Raw genomic sequence first — 15,568 nt, forward strand, 5'->3', positions numbered from 1 at the left:
ATATACAAACATTCTCTTAGAAGCTACTAGGCAAATATTCCTCATCCTTAGCCTAGTTTTCGATTACTCGAGAGCCTGTTCTCAGTAATCTGTAGTTGGAGAGTTGAACCCTTTTCTACCATAGTTAGAAGAGTGTTTGAGATAGAGAGAGAATTCGAGACGTCGTTCTGAACTCAGAGAATCTTAACCACCGCGAGCTAGACATGTGTTGTCTTAGTAACTGCGAGTTAAGAAAGAGAAAAGTCCAACCCAGTGCGTTGGCTCTGAAACTTGAGTTTCAGAAGCAAGGTTTGTTGTGCACCCGTAAGCACAAGCCCAATGATTTGTCAGTGTGATCGACTGACCGTGGACGTAGGAAATTATTTTTCGAACCACGTAAAAATTCTTTGTGTTCTTATTTGCTTTCAATAATTACCTTTCCTTATCTGTGCACAAATATTTATCTATACTGAAATAGTTAAAGTGAAAAGAGAAACCTTAAGAATTTACAGAGTGATTCACTAAAGGCTATTTCGTAAAATCGTTTCCGCTCCAAGTGTTATCTGTCTAACTAACAAATCTTCGGATAGTTAATAAGATTTCTAACACTTATCTGATTATTTAAAACTGATTAGACTGAAGCCCTACTTAAACTATTAGTGTGTCGACAAGTTCTTCGCACTGAAGTTAATCTACTGAGCCAATATCAATATCAGTCTACCCCGCTCTTAAGTGATCTTACTTTGCACTGTTCATTTCAGTAAACTCACTTCAGTATCAGTTTCGATACTCACATCAGTTTACACCCACACACCCACAATATATGTAGTTTTACTAATATTATACACACACCCACACACCCACAATATTATCGCATTTTATTATTTGAATATTTTAAATAACTTAAAAGTCATACATTTAATTTTTTGATTGACAAACTTATATATATGTACACATAATATCTTTAATTTTTTATTTTAATCTCATAACATGAATAAGTGATTACATATATTTTTAATATGTAATTCTTATGTAAATATAAATTTATACAATATTTACAACAAAGGATATGTGTTTGTATTATAAAAAATTGACAAATACTATAATATATATACATTTGTGTGTTTTTTCATTTATATATAAAACATATTAAAGTGCATAAATATTTTTATAATTCTATTATTCATTTCATATTATTGAAAGGATAAATAACTTATTAAACCCAAACTATATACGTCTTATAAAAAAAATCCTAAATTATGAGAAATATTTTTAAACACCCCAAACTACTCCCTCCGTCCACGAAATGAGTACCCATATTTCCTTTTTGGTCCGTCCACCAAATGAGTACTCATTTCCTTTTTTGGTAAGTGTACCCCACACATCTCACTCACAATAAAAGTTGGTCCCTTATTCCACTTACACACACTTAATCAATTTCTTAAAACCCGTGCCACCCCCAAATGGGTACTCATTTCGTGGACGGAGGGAGTATTAAGTTTGTATAAAAAATGTCCTGCATCCATTTGTCGATACCCGAAATCATGATGTGGCTATCGGATGCCACCATGTAATTTATATTTTATTATTTTAAATGACACGATAAAATGACATTGTTTTGTATTATATCATTTATAAAAACGACATCATTTTTTTGTTATATTAGTTGAATCAAATCGCGTTGAATGTCAGTTTATTCAATGTCAACTTAATTTTTTAAAATGATACGGCATAAAACGACGTGATTTTATGACATGTTATATACAAAAATAAAATATAAATTATACGGTAGCATCTGACAAGCCACGTCATGATTCATGATACCAAAAAATAGACTTGAGATATTTTTGATACAAACCTAATAGTTTTAGAATTTTAAAAAATATTTCTTATAGTTTGAGATTTTTACCCTTATTAAAATAATTAATACCTTAAAGTAAATTTTGATTAACTTCAATCTAGATCCTCACTATAATATATACAATAGTAATATATGTGTGTACATATATACATTATATTTTCATCAATTTTAATATATTTCTAATAATACTTAATTTAATCCAACATACGACTTAATGATTTTGTTGTGCCCAAAAATGTCACCTTGTAACATAAAATAATATGCACACGAGAAAGGCATCGAAACATTGAACGTTGTATTAATTTTAGTGTAATGCTTTGAAAGTAAGTAGACAACGATCCTTGATGATTTTATACTAGGGTTTTATAGGTATTTATAGGCAAAGTACTAGGAATTCTAGTAGGAAAATGATTCCTCTTAGACTTAAAATAGGGTTAAATGCATGTAATATCATGAATTTAGGCCGAATTCTAAATTTAGCACGACTTTAAAAAGTTTCAATTAATATGACCACCTTTGCTCCGTGTTCAATTTTAGCATCGTTTTTTTGACATGGCTTGCCGGCACAAGCTTTCGGTTGGCAGCCCCACCCTCTCACTCTCTCTCTCCCGCCGGCTCCACCCCCACCTCTTCCACCGTCTCGCTTTCTCCACCGCGCCGCCTTCACCTTCGAAATCGTCCATTGCCGCTTCGAAATCCTCCACTGCAGCAACTTCTCCTCCCATCTCCCAATCTTGCGGCCTTCACCTTCGAAATCCTTCCAGTGCGCTGCCGCCTTCATCTCCTCCTCTTTCAACGGCGACGAGCGCCGCTGCCCTCACTTTCTCCGATTTCCGGCGACAACTGCGGCTCCTTTCGCGACCTTCGACGACAACACCCCGCCGCTGTGTTTCTGCTCCAATTCCAAACGGCAAAGGGGCCGCAGCCAATCGGAGCCCTAACTCCCCAAACTCATCGCCTCTGCAAATCCGACCCCCAATTCAAGAAACCACCGCGCTGTCAAACCCTAACTCCTCCACTGCGCTGTCTCATCCAACGCGCTGCCTCCACCGCGCGCCGTCTCCACTTTCTTCTTCTTCGATTTTTGAGCGATGTCGGCGGAGGAGACGAGACGAGCGCCGCCGCCGAACAACGGCGGACCATTTGCCGCCAGACACACACACACACACTCTTCTCTCTCTGGAGAACAAAAATATGACGTGTCCGCCGGAGACACGTCATTGCCACGTGGTTCTGCCGGAAAATAAATCTTTGCTAAAAATGAACACGGAGCAAAGATGGTCATATTAATTTGGAATTCGGCTTAAGTTCATGATATTACATGCATTTAACCCCTTAAAATATGACTATGATTCTTCATATCTATCTCTTTCTTCATGATAATATCTTTCTTTATCAGATATTTGATGGTCCTTAAGATAAAGTCGAATCCCTGAAAATCAGGGTTGCGGGGCGATTTCAGTGCTGTTATAGGCGGATTGGTCTTAATCTCCCGGTCTTTGAGGGATGCATATTTTTGTACTCATCAGATTTCATACATAAATATATAATATTCGTATAAATTCAAAAAAACACACATACACAGATATATATATATATATATATATATAATTTATTTCACAATTTTAAATGATCATAAGCTATTCATTTTAAACCATTTTTGCATATAATTTATCAAACTAAAGCTTTTTTTCGATATCTTTAATATAATATACACATTGAATATATTTTCATTATCATAATGATGGCATGATTTTACAACATAATAAAATTATGGAAAAGAGAAAAAAGAAAAAATATAGAAATAAATTAATATTAAATTTTATTATATAAAAAAATCACAAAATTTTAAAATTAATTAAAAATTAAAATTATGTTTTAGATAGATTTACCCAAAGTTCTACAATATCCTGAATTTTTCTCTTCAACGCAATTTCAAGAAGTGTAGGGACCACAATACAAAAGAGCGGAGCTCAATTCTTTTTTTTCAAAATGGTACCTCTACTAGTGGCACGCGTACACGAGCTAGGGGCGAGTACGCAGAATAATAACGAGGCGCGCGTGGTCGTATACTAAGACCTGTAATTTCAAAGACAGTAATCGTAAATTAAGGAAAGAGCCATGTATTATGCGGAAAACAACAGTAATTTCATTTCAAACCATTTCTTCGACCAAAGAAAAATGAAAAAAGAAAATAGAAAGCTTTTTCGATCTCTTTTCATTTCCCTCTAATTTTTTCTATTCTCTAATCTTTGGAGGGAAAGAAAAAGTTTTAATTTCCTCTTGAAAATTTCTTCAATTTGAACTGAGCTTACAAAAGAAATTGGCCACTCTCTTTTTAGTTAATTGCTTTCAGCTGCTCACTTTCTTGATCTTGCAGATTTTGAATTCCAGGTACGAATCATTTGCTACATTTCTGGGGTTTTTGAATTTGTTCGGCCTTTTGTAATTGAGTTAGTATACTCATACTCCAATTCTATAGTGTTATTTTTTTGGTTAATTTTTTGGGTCTTTAGGGTTTATTTTGATTGGCTCAAGTTTGGGCTAAGCTGCATGTGGATTTGCTAAGCGGTTGAGTTCATTTTTTCCGAGAAAAAGTTTTTATTTTATATTTTAAATTTTATTTCTCTGTAAACGAGAGCATTCGTTCTCTGGTTTGATGCAATGAAATCAGTAGCTAGATATCTGCTGAGTTGCGTTTTGGGATTTGTATGTTTTCCTGCATTCTTGCTCAATGAGCCTGTGGCTTTGGCTTTTATTTTTATTTATTTTTTGTTTTTCATTTTATTTGTGGTTCGTGTACAATTATCGTTTATTAGCTTGTAGGATGTAATCTGCGACAGGACTTTTGATGGTCAATTTAGCGAAGCTCTTGGTTTGACAGTCGAGATTTAACTGAATTGTTTAATTGTAATTTTACAGAGAAATGAATTTGTTAGTACTTTTTTATGCTCGATTTCAGTATTGTTGAGTTGATCTGAACAACCACAAAAAAATGTCTGGAGCTGATTCTGACTGTTCATAGGCAATTACTTTGTCGAAATGTATATTTTGTAATGTTGTCAGTTATGTTCTGTTGCACAGGGGACTTATGCAGCCATTTATTGTTTCTGGGATAATTGAATTTATAAGGTTTTGAGTGTATTGATGGCCTTGTATAAGGGCTAATTCTTTAAACCTAATGAAATAGAGTCTAACAAAAGTGTTTTACAGGTGGGATTATCTTCCCTAAATGAGCGATGCAGACCAAGAAAAGAGCAACTGGTAGAAATTCTCGAGAGGTTGCCAGCCCTAGGGTTCCAAGACAACAGAGAAAATTGGTTGAGAATGTGCATGTTCAGGGAAAGAAAGTTGCTGAGCTTATTACATCATCTGCTAGAAAGAAAAAAGTTGGTTAGTAGTCTCTTGAACCAGTTATCTGAAGTTTTTGCCTTGAGATTGTCTTTATTGGTATTTGAATGAGACGATGAATGCAATGCTAAATCTGGAGACTTAGTTCCTCCACTAAAAACTTACCTAGAGAATTTCTTTCCCTTTGCTGATAAAGGATACCCAGAAGAGCCATTCCATTCCCATTTCAGGTGGCTGATTTTACTACTAGCTTTAGCTCGTTTACATTTTATCCTAACGTTTTGCTAATTCTAATTGATTCTTGGGCACATCTTTGTAAGATAAGCTCCCAAGTCTTAGTTTTTAATTCTATTTGTAGCTCTCATAATGTTCTACCATTCTTTATAGGCATTACTTTTAACAGATAACTGCTATGCAACTCGTTCTCTTTGAAATTTCATATGTTTTAACATGTTTTCGGGGTTTTCTTGTTGTATTTTCAGTTGGCACAATATCAAAGGTAGTTCAGGAGTCTGCTGATGGAACAAATTTGGATACCAAATTCAGATTGGTAGATGCAGATGACTCCAACATATGTTTGGATCATCAAGCTGAGCATGAATCTCATAATTCTTTTATAAATAAGGTAATCAGGTGCTCTGCATATGCATATGCATATTTTCTCTAGAATTATGCTTTCTATTGCTTGTTTCTGTCTTTGCAAAAATTCGTGGGCCGACTAATTTTTAAGTTGTGGAAATAAGAATGCTGGAAACAAGTTTTGCTATAACTTGTCAGATTTTGTTTATTTTATTTGTCATATTATAGAGTCATGAGAATGGAGCTGCTAATTACAGTGCGGACACCATATTCTCTCCTTCCTTTCACCTTGCTAGAAGCGATGGCGATGATATTTCAAGAGAAGGTACCATAGTTAATGAATAGTGATCATGTCTTTTCTGTTTTCCAAGTCTTTTTCTGATGTCTAATATGTTATATAGTTATGTACCTGAACTTATCTCTGATTGAATCATTCCAGCAGACTTCTATAATTACTTTCGGAACGGGAATCAGCAATTTCAGGACTGTGGGAAGGAGAACATCCAGATTGATTGCCCAGGTATTTGCAAAACAAATAGAATTATCTCCATAAATTCCACGAATTCTTTCTCTATTAATTCACTAGATTATTCTCACTGTGCAAATTTAGGTGGTGTCACTCTTTCACCTGAAGTTTCAGCTATATATCTCTCCATGAAAAATTCAAACCTGGAATGCATTGATGAGAACAATCAGGACCACATGTCAGCGGATGTACGTCAGGAGGATGAAGATGCTGAAGAGTATGATGATTTTGACCCATACTTTTTCATAAAGAATTTACCGGACCTATCTTCGGTGGTCCCAACATTTCGGCCTCTGCTATTACCTAAACAAACAAGAAGCTGCCCTTCAACATCACTTGTTCTGGACTTAGATGGTAAGCATGCTGCACAGTTTGTCATTTAGCAGTTCTTTCTGGTATTGCTATTGAGATCCTTTACCAATGTTGGACTACTTAGTGACTCCATTAAAGTTGATTGGATAATTAATACTCCCTCCGTCCTGTAAGAGAGTATCAATTGGGGGATGTCACGAGTTTTAAGAAATGTTTGATAGAGATAATATGTTGAGTGGAGAAAGGGACCCACTACTTTTTAGTAAAAGCGATAATGTGTGGTATATAATGTGTGGGGTCATGTCCCAAAATAGAAGTGATACTTTCTTATGAGATGGACGAAAATGAAAAAAGTGATACTTAATTATGGAACGGAGGGAGTATAATTGAACTAATGGACCTGGGGTTTGTCTGGAATTGCCATGTTACTTGAAACCGAGCACCACTGTTGGAATCGGAGCTGATTCACTGCTTATTGATTTTACTGTTTTAAGAGAGTACATTTTATCAAGTATTTTGCTAAATTTGGAAAGAATTTACCAGTCATCAGATAGAGCTACCAAAAATGACCTAAATGGAAAAGTTCCAGTGCATTTTCTTTCTTGTTTACAATATCATGATCTTTAACTGAAGATGGTTGAGTCGTTGGACCTACCTGTTTGTGCATGTTGTTAATAGTCGTTGGACCTACCTGTTTGAGTCATAGTGAATTAGTCTTCTTCCGCCCTCTCTTGTTGTGCGGTGCCCTATTAATCTGTTGTCTATACCTGCCAGTGTTGTTATATGGTAATGAAATTACACTTACATAGAATTATTTTGTTTGGCAGAGACCTTGGTGCACTCTACACTTGAACCATGTGATGATGCAGATTTCACGTTCTCTGTTAATTTCAACTTGAAGGAGCACACAGTATATGTGCGATGCCGTCCTCATCTCAGAGATTTCCTGGAGAGAGTATCTGGAATTTTCGAGATAATTATATTTACAGCGAGTCAAAGCATATATGCTGAGCAGCTTCTAAATGTCTTGGACCCCAAGAGGAAAATATTTCGTCATCGTGTTTATCGTGATTCCTGTGTCTTTGTTGATGGAAATTATCTAAAAGACCTGTCAGTTCTTGGCCGTGACTTGGCGCGTGTCATTATAATTGACAATTCTCCTCAGGTAAAAATTCACATTGTCATGAAAATCCGGTCTCCATTTTGTAGCTGCTTTCATTTGTTATATATACACTTATTTTTAGTTATAAATGTGCAGTTATTATCAGAATTCCTGTCGAGTTAGCTTGACATTATAGGCTTATTATGTATGTCATGGTTTTGCAGGCTTTTGGTTTCCAAGTTGACAATGGAATACCTATTGAAAGCTGGTTCGATGATCGTTCCGATTCAGAATTGTTATTGCTGCTCCCCTTCTTGGAAAGCTTAGTCGGAGCTCACGATGTACGGCCCTTAATCGCCCAGAAATACAATCTCCGAGAGAAAATAGCCGCAGCAGTCTCCCCTTTAGAGTACAACGAAGGAGACCCATTCGAGAGATGATGGTGGATGTTTTTTCCTAGTTGCTTCTGCGTTTTCTTGTCCAAGCAGTAGAAGTGATAAATAACCACACAGGTAAAAGCAGTGTGATCTCAAGGTGTTTCAGGACTGCAGACGTGGACCGGAAATGAATAATTAAGTTTATACAAGTCACTTTTCAAATGGATGATTTATTCACTCGACTGGCCTTTTTTGGTCTCTGATTTGATTTCCTGTATGTTTGTGAATTGTCTGTTTGCCTGCTAATTCAAATTTGCTTATTGTGTTCCAGGTAAGTAAGCTTTCTGTATGCAATTTCACACCAAACTAAATTTATCATTTTTAGGATGCAATGACGCAAAATTTATGCTTGAATTAAAAAATGCAGCCAGCAAAATAATAAACAACATAAACGTTGCATTATTGAATTCCGGAAAAGAGCATTTTACCTTCAAATTCCAACCGAATTGAAACCTTGCGATCAGGTTTTTCCCTTTCACAACATCAAAAATAATATCGCCAAAACATGAACTTGTGAAAATGAATCGAGTGTAATTTTAATCGGAAAAGCGGAAAACGGAGTCGATGCAGCGAAAAAACATGATAATTACAGGTTTGTTTGTGTGAACAAGAGCATTTTGCGATGAGTGTACTAACAAACTCTAGCTTATAATAGTATTATAGTAGTATATTCTATATCTACAAACTCAATCTTCATTCAGACTAGGATGTTCTTCACACGTGGCACATATAATTAAGCCGTCTAAAGTTTGTCTATGCTGTTATCGAATTATATTGGAGTTTCAAGATTGTATGAGAGAGAAAGAAGTTGTAAGGCTGGTTATATTTCCTTGATAGTCGAACAAGAAAATAATCTTTTGTCTAGTAGTAATATATAGTGAAGTGGGAGTGGGACTATAAAGATCCATCTTTCTAGCTTCAACTTCCATTAATGTGTACTGTTTTGTAAATCAATGTGCACTTGTAATCTCTCTTAATCAAGCAAATGCTAATATAGCAGCCATGGATAATGCTGCACTGTCACTGTATTTGTTTGTGATTGTGTGTATTATTTTTGCTTCAATCTGAAATTTGGTTAAAACACTTCATAAAATATTTAAGCCCACGTTTGGTTGGGTGTTTTTAGAGATTGAAAATGGATTCAAATTAATTGAGTCCATTACTTGTTGTTTGGTTTGAGTAATGAGTTAACCATTACCCTTACTTGAGGGTAACTCAATCACCCAATTTGTTACCCCTCAAAATAGAGGGAAAATAATGATTCATTTCCATTGTTAAACCAAACAATCAATAAAAATAATGGTTATTGTTAGCATTTCATTCATTTATTTGATTCCATTCCCTTTTCATTCATCTATTTGAACCAAACGAGCACTAAATAAGTTTCAGAATCTCTCCAAACACAGTAAAATTTTAGTTAACCTGCGAGAAATGAAATAATCGCCCATTTTTGTCCACGGGGAATTGCCAAAGAATTTTGAGTTATGTAATGTAACCAAAGGTTTCTCAAAAAAAAAAAAACACACACACACACACAGGTTTCCTGTGTTGGATCATGTGCACAGTAACCAAGCGCAGAATATGCCCATCCTTCATACCGAAATTACAGATTTGCCCAGTCTTCACGTTCCCCATGCAGCCAAACTTACCGCAGTTATAAGCCATTCCAACTCTGGTTATTATGAACCTAACCACGGTTAATACCCGCAAAGATTTATATAAACCCCTCCTACTTCTCCCAGCTCCCGCCAGTTCAGTGTTCATTTCAGCTTAAGAAAACACAAAATCCTCTACAAAGTTTCGCAGCTCATATTTGAAACTCGCTCTGATTTTTCGAAGCAATGGTGAGCTGAGAGATCTATCACAGAAGAGCTCTGTTTTTCCATTTTTCTTACTTTAATTGCTAAGCTTTCAGTTCCAATCGTAGCTAAGATGTTTACTGTTTTAACAAATTCAGGTGGTTGCGCAGAAAGTGAAGGAATCTGAGATCACAGAGCAGGACTCACTTCTTCTCGTAAATCTCTCGCTTATGCTTGATCTAATATTTTCTGCATTGAGTTATTTGTTTTCGGCATAAACAAACTGCTATACACTTGCTATCTACGACCGCTTTGATACTGGTATAGTGTGAGTATCTACATTAGAAATCTGAATTTCCATTTCTGTATGCTTGAATTCGGATCAGATGTGGTTTGGTTCCGTGAAAGCTCCTCTTGTTCCTGCTACTCTTGTCGTTGACACAGATCAAATACCTGGAGACATTTGCATATTTATCTTGTTTTTAGCTTTTTAAACGGCCATAGATCATTCTCGTGAGATTCTGAATGAGTACTGCGCAACTCAATCGGTGAATTTAGCACGATATCTGTTATCTTGAATTGATAACCGGATTATTAACATTTGAAACGATATATTCAGTTTGTGTGGTATCTGATCTGAATGACTAAAAGTGCTGATATATAGCTAAAATGAGTGCTTGTTCTGCTGTAAAATGTTCAGTCGTCTTCACGTAACAAAATAAAGACGTTATGTTATGCCCATCAATGACAGTTTTAAAATATAACTACTAGTCACTTGACTTAGGGTGATTGGAACTTGTAAATCATTAAATATGATGTTTATTGCTTGACTTATAGGATGATTACAGCTTGTATTGCAGCTAAGAATGTCATTTTAGCTAACCGATCTGAATATTCCCTTTTCTCATATTCTGTGTCTTGGTTTTTTCATGCGTAACAAGCATCCTGAAAATTGCTTCTGAATTTGATCAGACGAGGAATCTGTTGCGAATTGCCATATTCAATATCAGTTACATCAGAGGCCTTTTCCCTGATAAATATTTCAATGACAAGTCTGTTCCAGCTTTGGGTAAGTTGCCAACCATAATATTTTCTCTCTCCTTCAGCAACGATTATGAAGTTAAATAGGTAATATTCACAATGTTCAGACATGAAAATTAAAAAGCTTATGCCTATGGATGCGGAATCACGTAGACTAATTGATTGGATGGAGAAAGGTATATCCAAAACCTATCTTCACTGGCTTCCATTCTCTTGATCAGGAGCTCATGAACCCTTTCTATATAGGTGTTTATGATGCTTTACAGAAAAAATATCTTAAAACACTGCTGTTCTGTGTCTGTGAGGCGGTAAATGGCCCAATGATTGAGGAATATTCATGTAAGTCTTCAAGAAGCTACTATTTCCTGAGAAATATTTCATATACAGAAGAATTTTCAAATTATGTTAATGATGAAAAGTCATCATTAGTTATTGTCCTCAAGTTTTGTTTACATATTCAACTTTGTATAAAATATTACTAACAACGGTTTTAATGTTTGGACTGCTATGTTTCCAGTTCTAGATTTGGCAAGCCATATATCACTTTCGATTTTAACATACACTGATGAAGAACCTTTCTTGCAGTCTCATTTAGTTACTCTAGTTCTGACAGTCAAGAGGTTTCAATGAACATCAATCGTAGTGGGACAAAGAAGGGAGGGACTTTCAAATATGATTCCACAACAGAAATAACTCCAAGTCAGATGAGGTAGTTAAAGTGTCCAACATTTCTATGATCAAATATTTGCTTGCTGTTTTTGCACAAACGATATGAAAATGCTTATTTAACAGGAGTTCAGCTTGCAAGATGGTCCGTACACTAATACAACTAATGAGAACTCTGGATAAGATGCCAGAAGAGGTGTGGTTTCTAGATACCTGAGTTATAACTGTCTCTTATTTTTACTTGATTCACCTGTATACCTTATTGATTGTGTCCCATCCTTTCAGCGCACTGTTCTGATGAAGCTCCTGTACTATGATGATGTCACGGTAGGCTTTCACATGAGTAGTATCTTTTTTCTCACATCTATAATATCATTTGTTCATAACTGATTTTCTGAATCGATTATGAAAAAATTAATAAACGAAGTGTTGCTGGTTACTGTCAATAGTAGTGGTTTTCATGGTTGCAAGGAGTTTCAGATTCTTCTGCTAACTTAGTCATTTGTCTCGTTTTGATTTTTTAAGTTCTAACTTCAATTTTGCAGCCAATGGATTATGAGCCCCCATTTTTCAGAGGCTGCACGGATGAGGAAGCGCACAACCAATGGACTAAAAATCCGTTGAAGATGGAAGTTGGCAAAGTCAATAGCAAGCATTTAGTACTAGCTCTGAAGGTATGGGATTCCAACATAATTGAAACTTTTACTGTATCTTGATGGCTTTCTTAATCTGTTCTCCCACTATAAACTCAACAGGTTAAGAGCGTGCTTGATCCTTGTGAAGATGAAAATAATGATAATCAAGATGATGAAATTAGCTTGGAAGCTGATTCTCTCCAAAAAGATGAAGATAGTGAATCCGACAGTGAGGTATTATTGGGTTGATTGGATTTTGGTTCTCTAGTTTCAGTGATTTTTGGTTCTTGTGGACTGAAGTACGATAATCTAGTTTTGACGTATAAAAACTTGTCTTTTTACCTTCCAATTCAGATGAGTAATTCAGATGATGATCAATACATTGTAGCACCCGTAGGTAAAATCTCATCAAACAACAAACTTTTCAGCTTTAGATCACTCTGTTTCTCAAACTTTGTAGCTTAAATCACACTACTTTTCTGTATAATCAATATTTTTGCGTTTTCTATGACAGAAAAAAAGCAATTTCAAGAGGATAATGAAGCAGCTGATGAAGGTTCCATTTAATCACCTGAATACATTAAGCTGGACTTGTATGTTTGATTTAGTTTAGAAGATATTCTAATCCTTCTCTGTTAATGCAGATAATACCCAGGATCCAGCAGAAGATGAACAGCAATTGGGGCGGGTGAAGGAATGGATTGGTTCTTATCACCTTGACACAGTGGACCTCACTGATGTCCTCTCAAATTTCGCTGACATCTCAGTAGTAAGGATTCTTTATCCAATAGAGAAAAAAGAAAAATAAAAAAATCTAGCATTAGTTTACCTGGTAAGAATTCAAGTTATTCTGGTCAGTGTCTCTGACATATAATATATCCTATTTGTGCAGGTCTTGATTGAAGGTACAGATGAAAGATCCTAATGCCTCAAGTTAATAGAAAATAGCTCGTAGTTATTCACCTATCGGCGATCATCTAATGCTAAAATGGCTATTTTCCAGATATTATGGACAAGCTTGTGAAGGAAAGTTTTGTAACAAAAGCTGCAGGAGAGAGTTATGCCATTAATAAGAAAAAGGTTCCTATTCTTGTTCTTTGGAACCTTTTTTCCTCTATGCTTTCATTTATATCCTATATATGTTGAGTTGTGTCTTCTTCTTGTGGACTGCAGAATTTTGACTATGAGTTTGATGCTGTGAAAGAAGAAGTTGATGTGCAAGCGGTAGGATATGATAGAAAAGCTGAAAGCGTAGATCACATGTACATGAAGGTGAATTTCATCAATTCATGTGGTCATACCACATATCTCCTCAATTCTAGTTCAAATTATTGAGTAATTACAAGCTGTATCACTCTGCACAGCACTTCACATCTTCAAACTTTTGAATGTTTGCACTTGAGAAATGTTGATAAAGCCTAGCAACTACTGCTGGAGCTTACACCAAAAGTTGGACTGAGACGCTTCATTCATCAATCACTTGTTGCCTTTACGACAGACACAAACTGATCTTGCATTTAAACATCGATTTGATATATTATGCTCCTTAACTAGTTCTGGCTTTTGCACCAGGCTTTATACCATACTCTTCCATTGAGGTATATAACAATACCAAAACTTCAGAACAAACTCGAAGGTGAAGCCAACCAGGGTACAGTTCGGAAGCTTCTCGACAAAATGGCCAAAGATGGCTATGTTGAGGCCACTAGCAACCGCAGACTTGGTTAGTGCACGTAACTATGCAATTTTTCCGACAAAACTGAAGATGCTGTGATTGACAGACAGGCTTTCTATTCTCCCAGGAAAGAGGGTGATCCAATCTGATCTCACTAAGAAAAAGCTGATTGAAGTGACAAAGATCTTAAACTTTGATGCAATGGTACAACAGTACTGTATTTCTTGCATATATAACTGAATAACCGTAAGACTTTTGGTTTTGGATACTTAGCATTTATTGTCCTTCTAATTAACAGGACGTGGATGATAACGAATCAAGAGACAAGTCGAAGCTTCTAGAAACTGAGACTGCTGGTGCGTAATATCACCTTCTTTCTTAAATCAAAAATTAAGTTAGCGCCATGATTTACACAGCATAATGTTTGAAATCAGGTAACAAGCACAAGGACATGTCCACGTGCGGCGGTCTCCACTCCATCGGGTCGGATATCACCCGGACAAGAGGAAGATCAGATGCAAACATGAATGACTCAACTAGAGCTGAGAATGGTCTTGGCAGGAAAACGGGTCGTGCCGGGAATACCCCAACTAGCAGGGCTGAAGTATTGTTCAATCTGTTGCTATTTCTCTTACTTTTTTTAATAGTAAAATAGTAACTTGGTCTTATTGAAAATTCACAGCCAGCAGCAACTAGAGAGAGTTTCGTGTCTGGGGCTGATGACGGCAGAGCTGGCGGCGACATGGACTTGGTCATGGAGAGCATGTCCACTCAGGACAAACGTTTCAGAAAAACAAGCACGGTAAGCTTTTCTTACATGTTTTTCTAAGCCTTAAACAACTTAACGAATCTGTTTCTCTGCATTTTAACCATATTTTATTTAAATAAATTATTACAGGTCAAAGAACCGATCCTGCAATACGCAAAGCGCCAGAAATCTGTGGCCATCTGAGAAATTTCAAGCTCTGTTTTCTGGTGGATGGTCTTTCTCTCTCTGTCTCGGTTCCTGATTGTTGAATGCGTTTAATAGAGTTCGCTCTGTTAGATTGTTTATCAGCTGATGATACGAAAACATCTGTGCCTCTTTTTTATTTTTCATTACTTTTTCAAGGTACTGCAGCATGATTTTAAGTGCATAATATATATTGATGACTGGAATTTCTTACTTTGGGATTAATCAGTTCAGTGAATTAATATTGAAATACTGTGTCTTTCTTGTCTCAAACTGATTGATTTGTGTAGCATGTTAATACTTATATTTGTGACGCGAGGACTCGCCCTCCTACACTGTCACTCCGATTGATTTATGCGATCACTTTATCTTTTACCGTTATTATATAAGCCCCGCGTCTAAGTAGAATAGTTCTGTTCCTTTTCGACAGGAAAATTTAAAAAATTACTTTTTTTAATGTAAAAGTGTGCATAGGTATGTGGAGCGACATTGTCTGTAGTTTTTTTTTATGCTGAAAATATTTCTATAGATAATACTAAAATTATAATAATATGAGAATTACGTGGATATCATATTATATACGAACGTTGATATTCATACAATTAATCATGTCGATAGAAAATATAGAAATCAAATATTAAGAAAAATGATCA

General features: G+C 35.8%; 2 protein-coding genes across 4 annotated transcripts; both read left to right on the forward strand.

Moving 5' to 3' along the window:
- Nucleotides 1-3,963: 3,963 nt before the first annotated feature.
- LOC130995620 (uncharacterized) lies at nucleotides 3,964-8,422 on the forward strand. Of its 3 annotated transcripts, none has more exons than XM_057920976.1 (8): nucleotides 3,964-4,234; nucleotides 5,054-5,233; nucleotides 5,674-5,816; nucleotides 5,999-6,095; nucleotides 6,210-6,290; nucleotides 6,381-6,650; nucleotides 7,436-7,773; nucleotides 7,935-8,422. In XM_057920976.1, exons 2-8 carry the CDS (start codon nucleotides 5,080-5,082, stop codon nucleotides 8,148-8,150), a joined length of 1,299 nt encoding a protein of 432 aa, XP_057776959.1. In that variant the 5' UTR covers nucleotides 3,964-4,234; nucleotides 5,054-5,079; the 3' UTR covers nucleotides 8,151-8,422. The 3 variants fall into 3 exon arrangements, with proteins under 3 accessions (XP_057776959.1, XP_057776961.1, XP_057776960.1); XM_057920978.1 differs by having other exon boundaries at nucleotides 3,975-4,234; nucleotides 6,213-6,290; XM_057920977.1 differs by having other exon boundaries at nucleotides 3,976-4,234; nucleotides 5,044-5,233.
- Nucleotides 8,423-9,634: 1,212 nt separating this feature from the next.
- On the forward strand, nucleotides 9,635-15,226 carry LOC130995622 (meiosis-specific protein ASY1). The gene is made up of 22 exons (XM_057920980.1): nucleotides 9,635-9,991; nucleotides 10,105-10,161; nucleotides 10,919-11,015; nucleotides 11,095-11,163; nucleotides 11,234-11,326; nucleotides 11,573-11,696; nucleotides 11,780-11,849; nucleotides 11,939-11,980; nucleotides 12,199-12,327; nucleotides 12,409-12,522; nucleotides 12,643-12,685; nucleotides 12,803-12,844; nucleotides 12,933-13,057; nucleotides 13,181-13,193; nucleotides 13,292-13,368; nucleotides 13,462-13,560; nucleotides 13,861-14,011; nucleotides 14,091-14,167; nucleotides 14,262-14,319; nucleotides 14,398-14,567; nucleotides 14,646-14,765; nucleotides 14,862-15,226. The coding sequence occupies exons 1-22, from the start codon at nucleotides 9,989-9,991 to the stop codon at nucleotides 14,913-14,915; spliced, it is 1,827 nt and encodes a 608-aa protein (XP_057776963.1). The 5' UTR covers nucleotides 9,635-9,988; the 3' UTR covers nucleotides 14,916-15,226.
- Nucleotides 15,227-15,568: the final 342 nt, after the last annotated feature.

Source organism: Salvia miltiorrhiza, chromosome 7, assembly GCF_028751815.1.
Source record: "Salvia miltiorrhiza cultivar Shanhuang (shh) chromosome 7, IMPLAD_Smil_shh, whole genome shotgun sequence".
NCBI lineage: Eukaryota > Viridiplantae > Streptophyta > Magnoliopsida > Lamiales > Lamiaceae > Salvia > Salvia miltiorrhiza.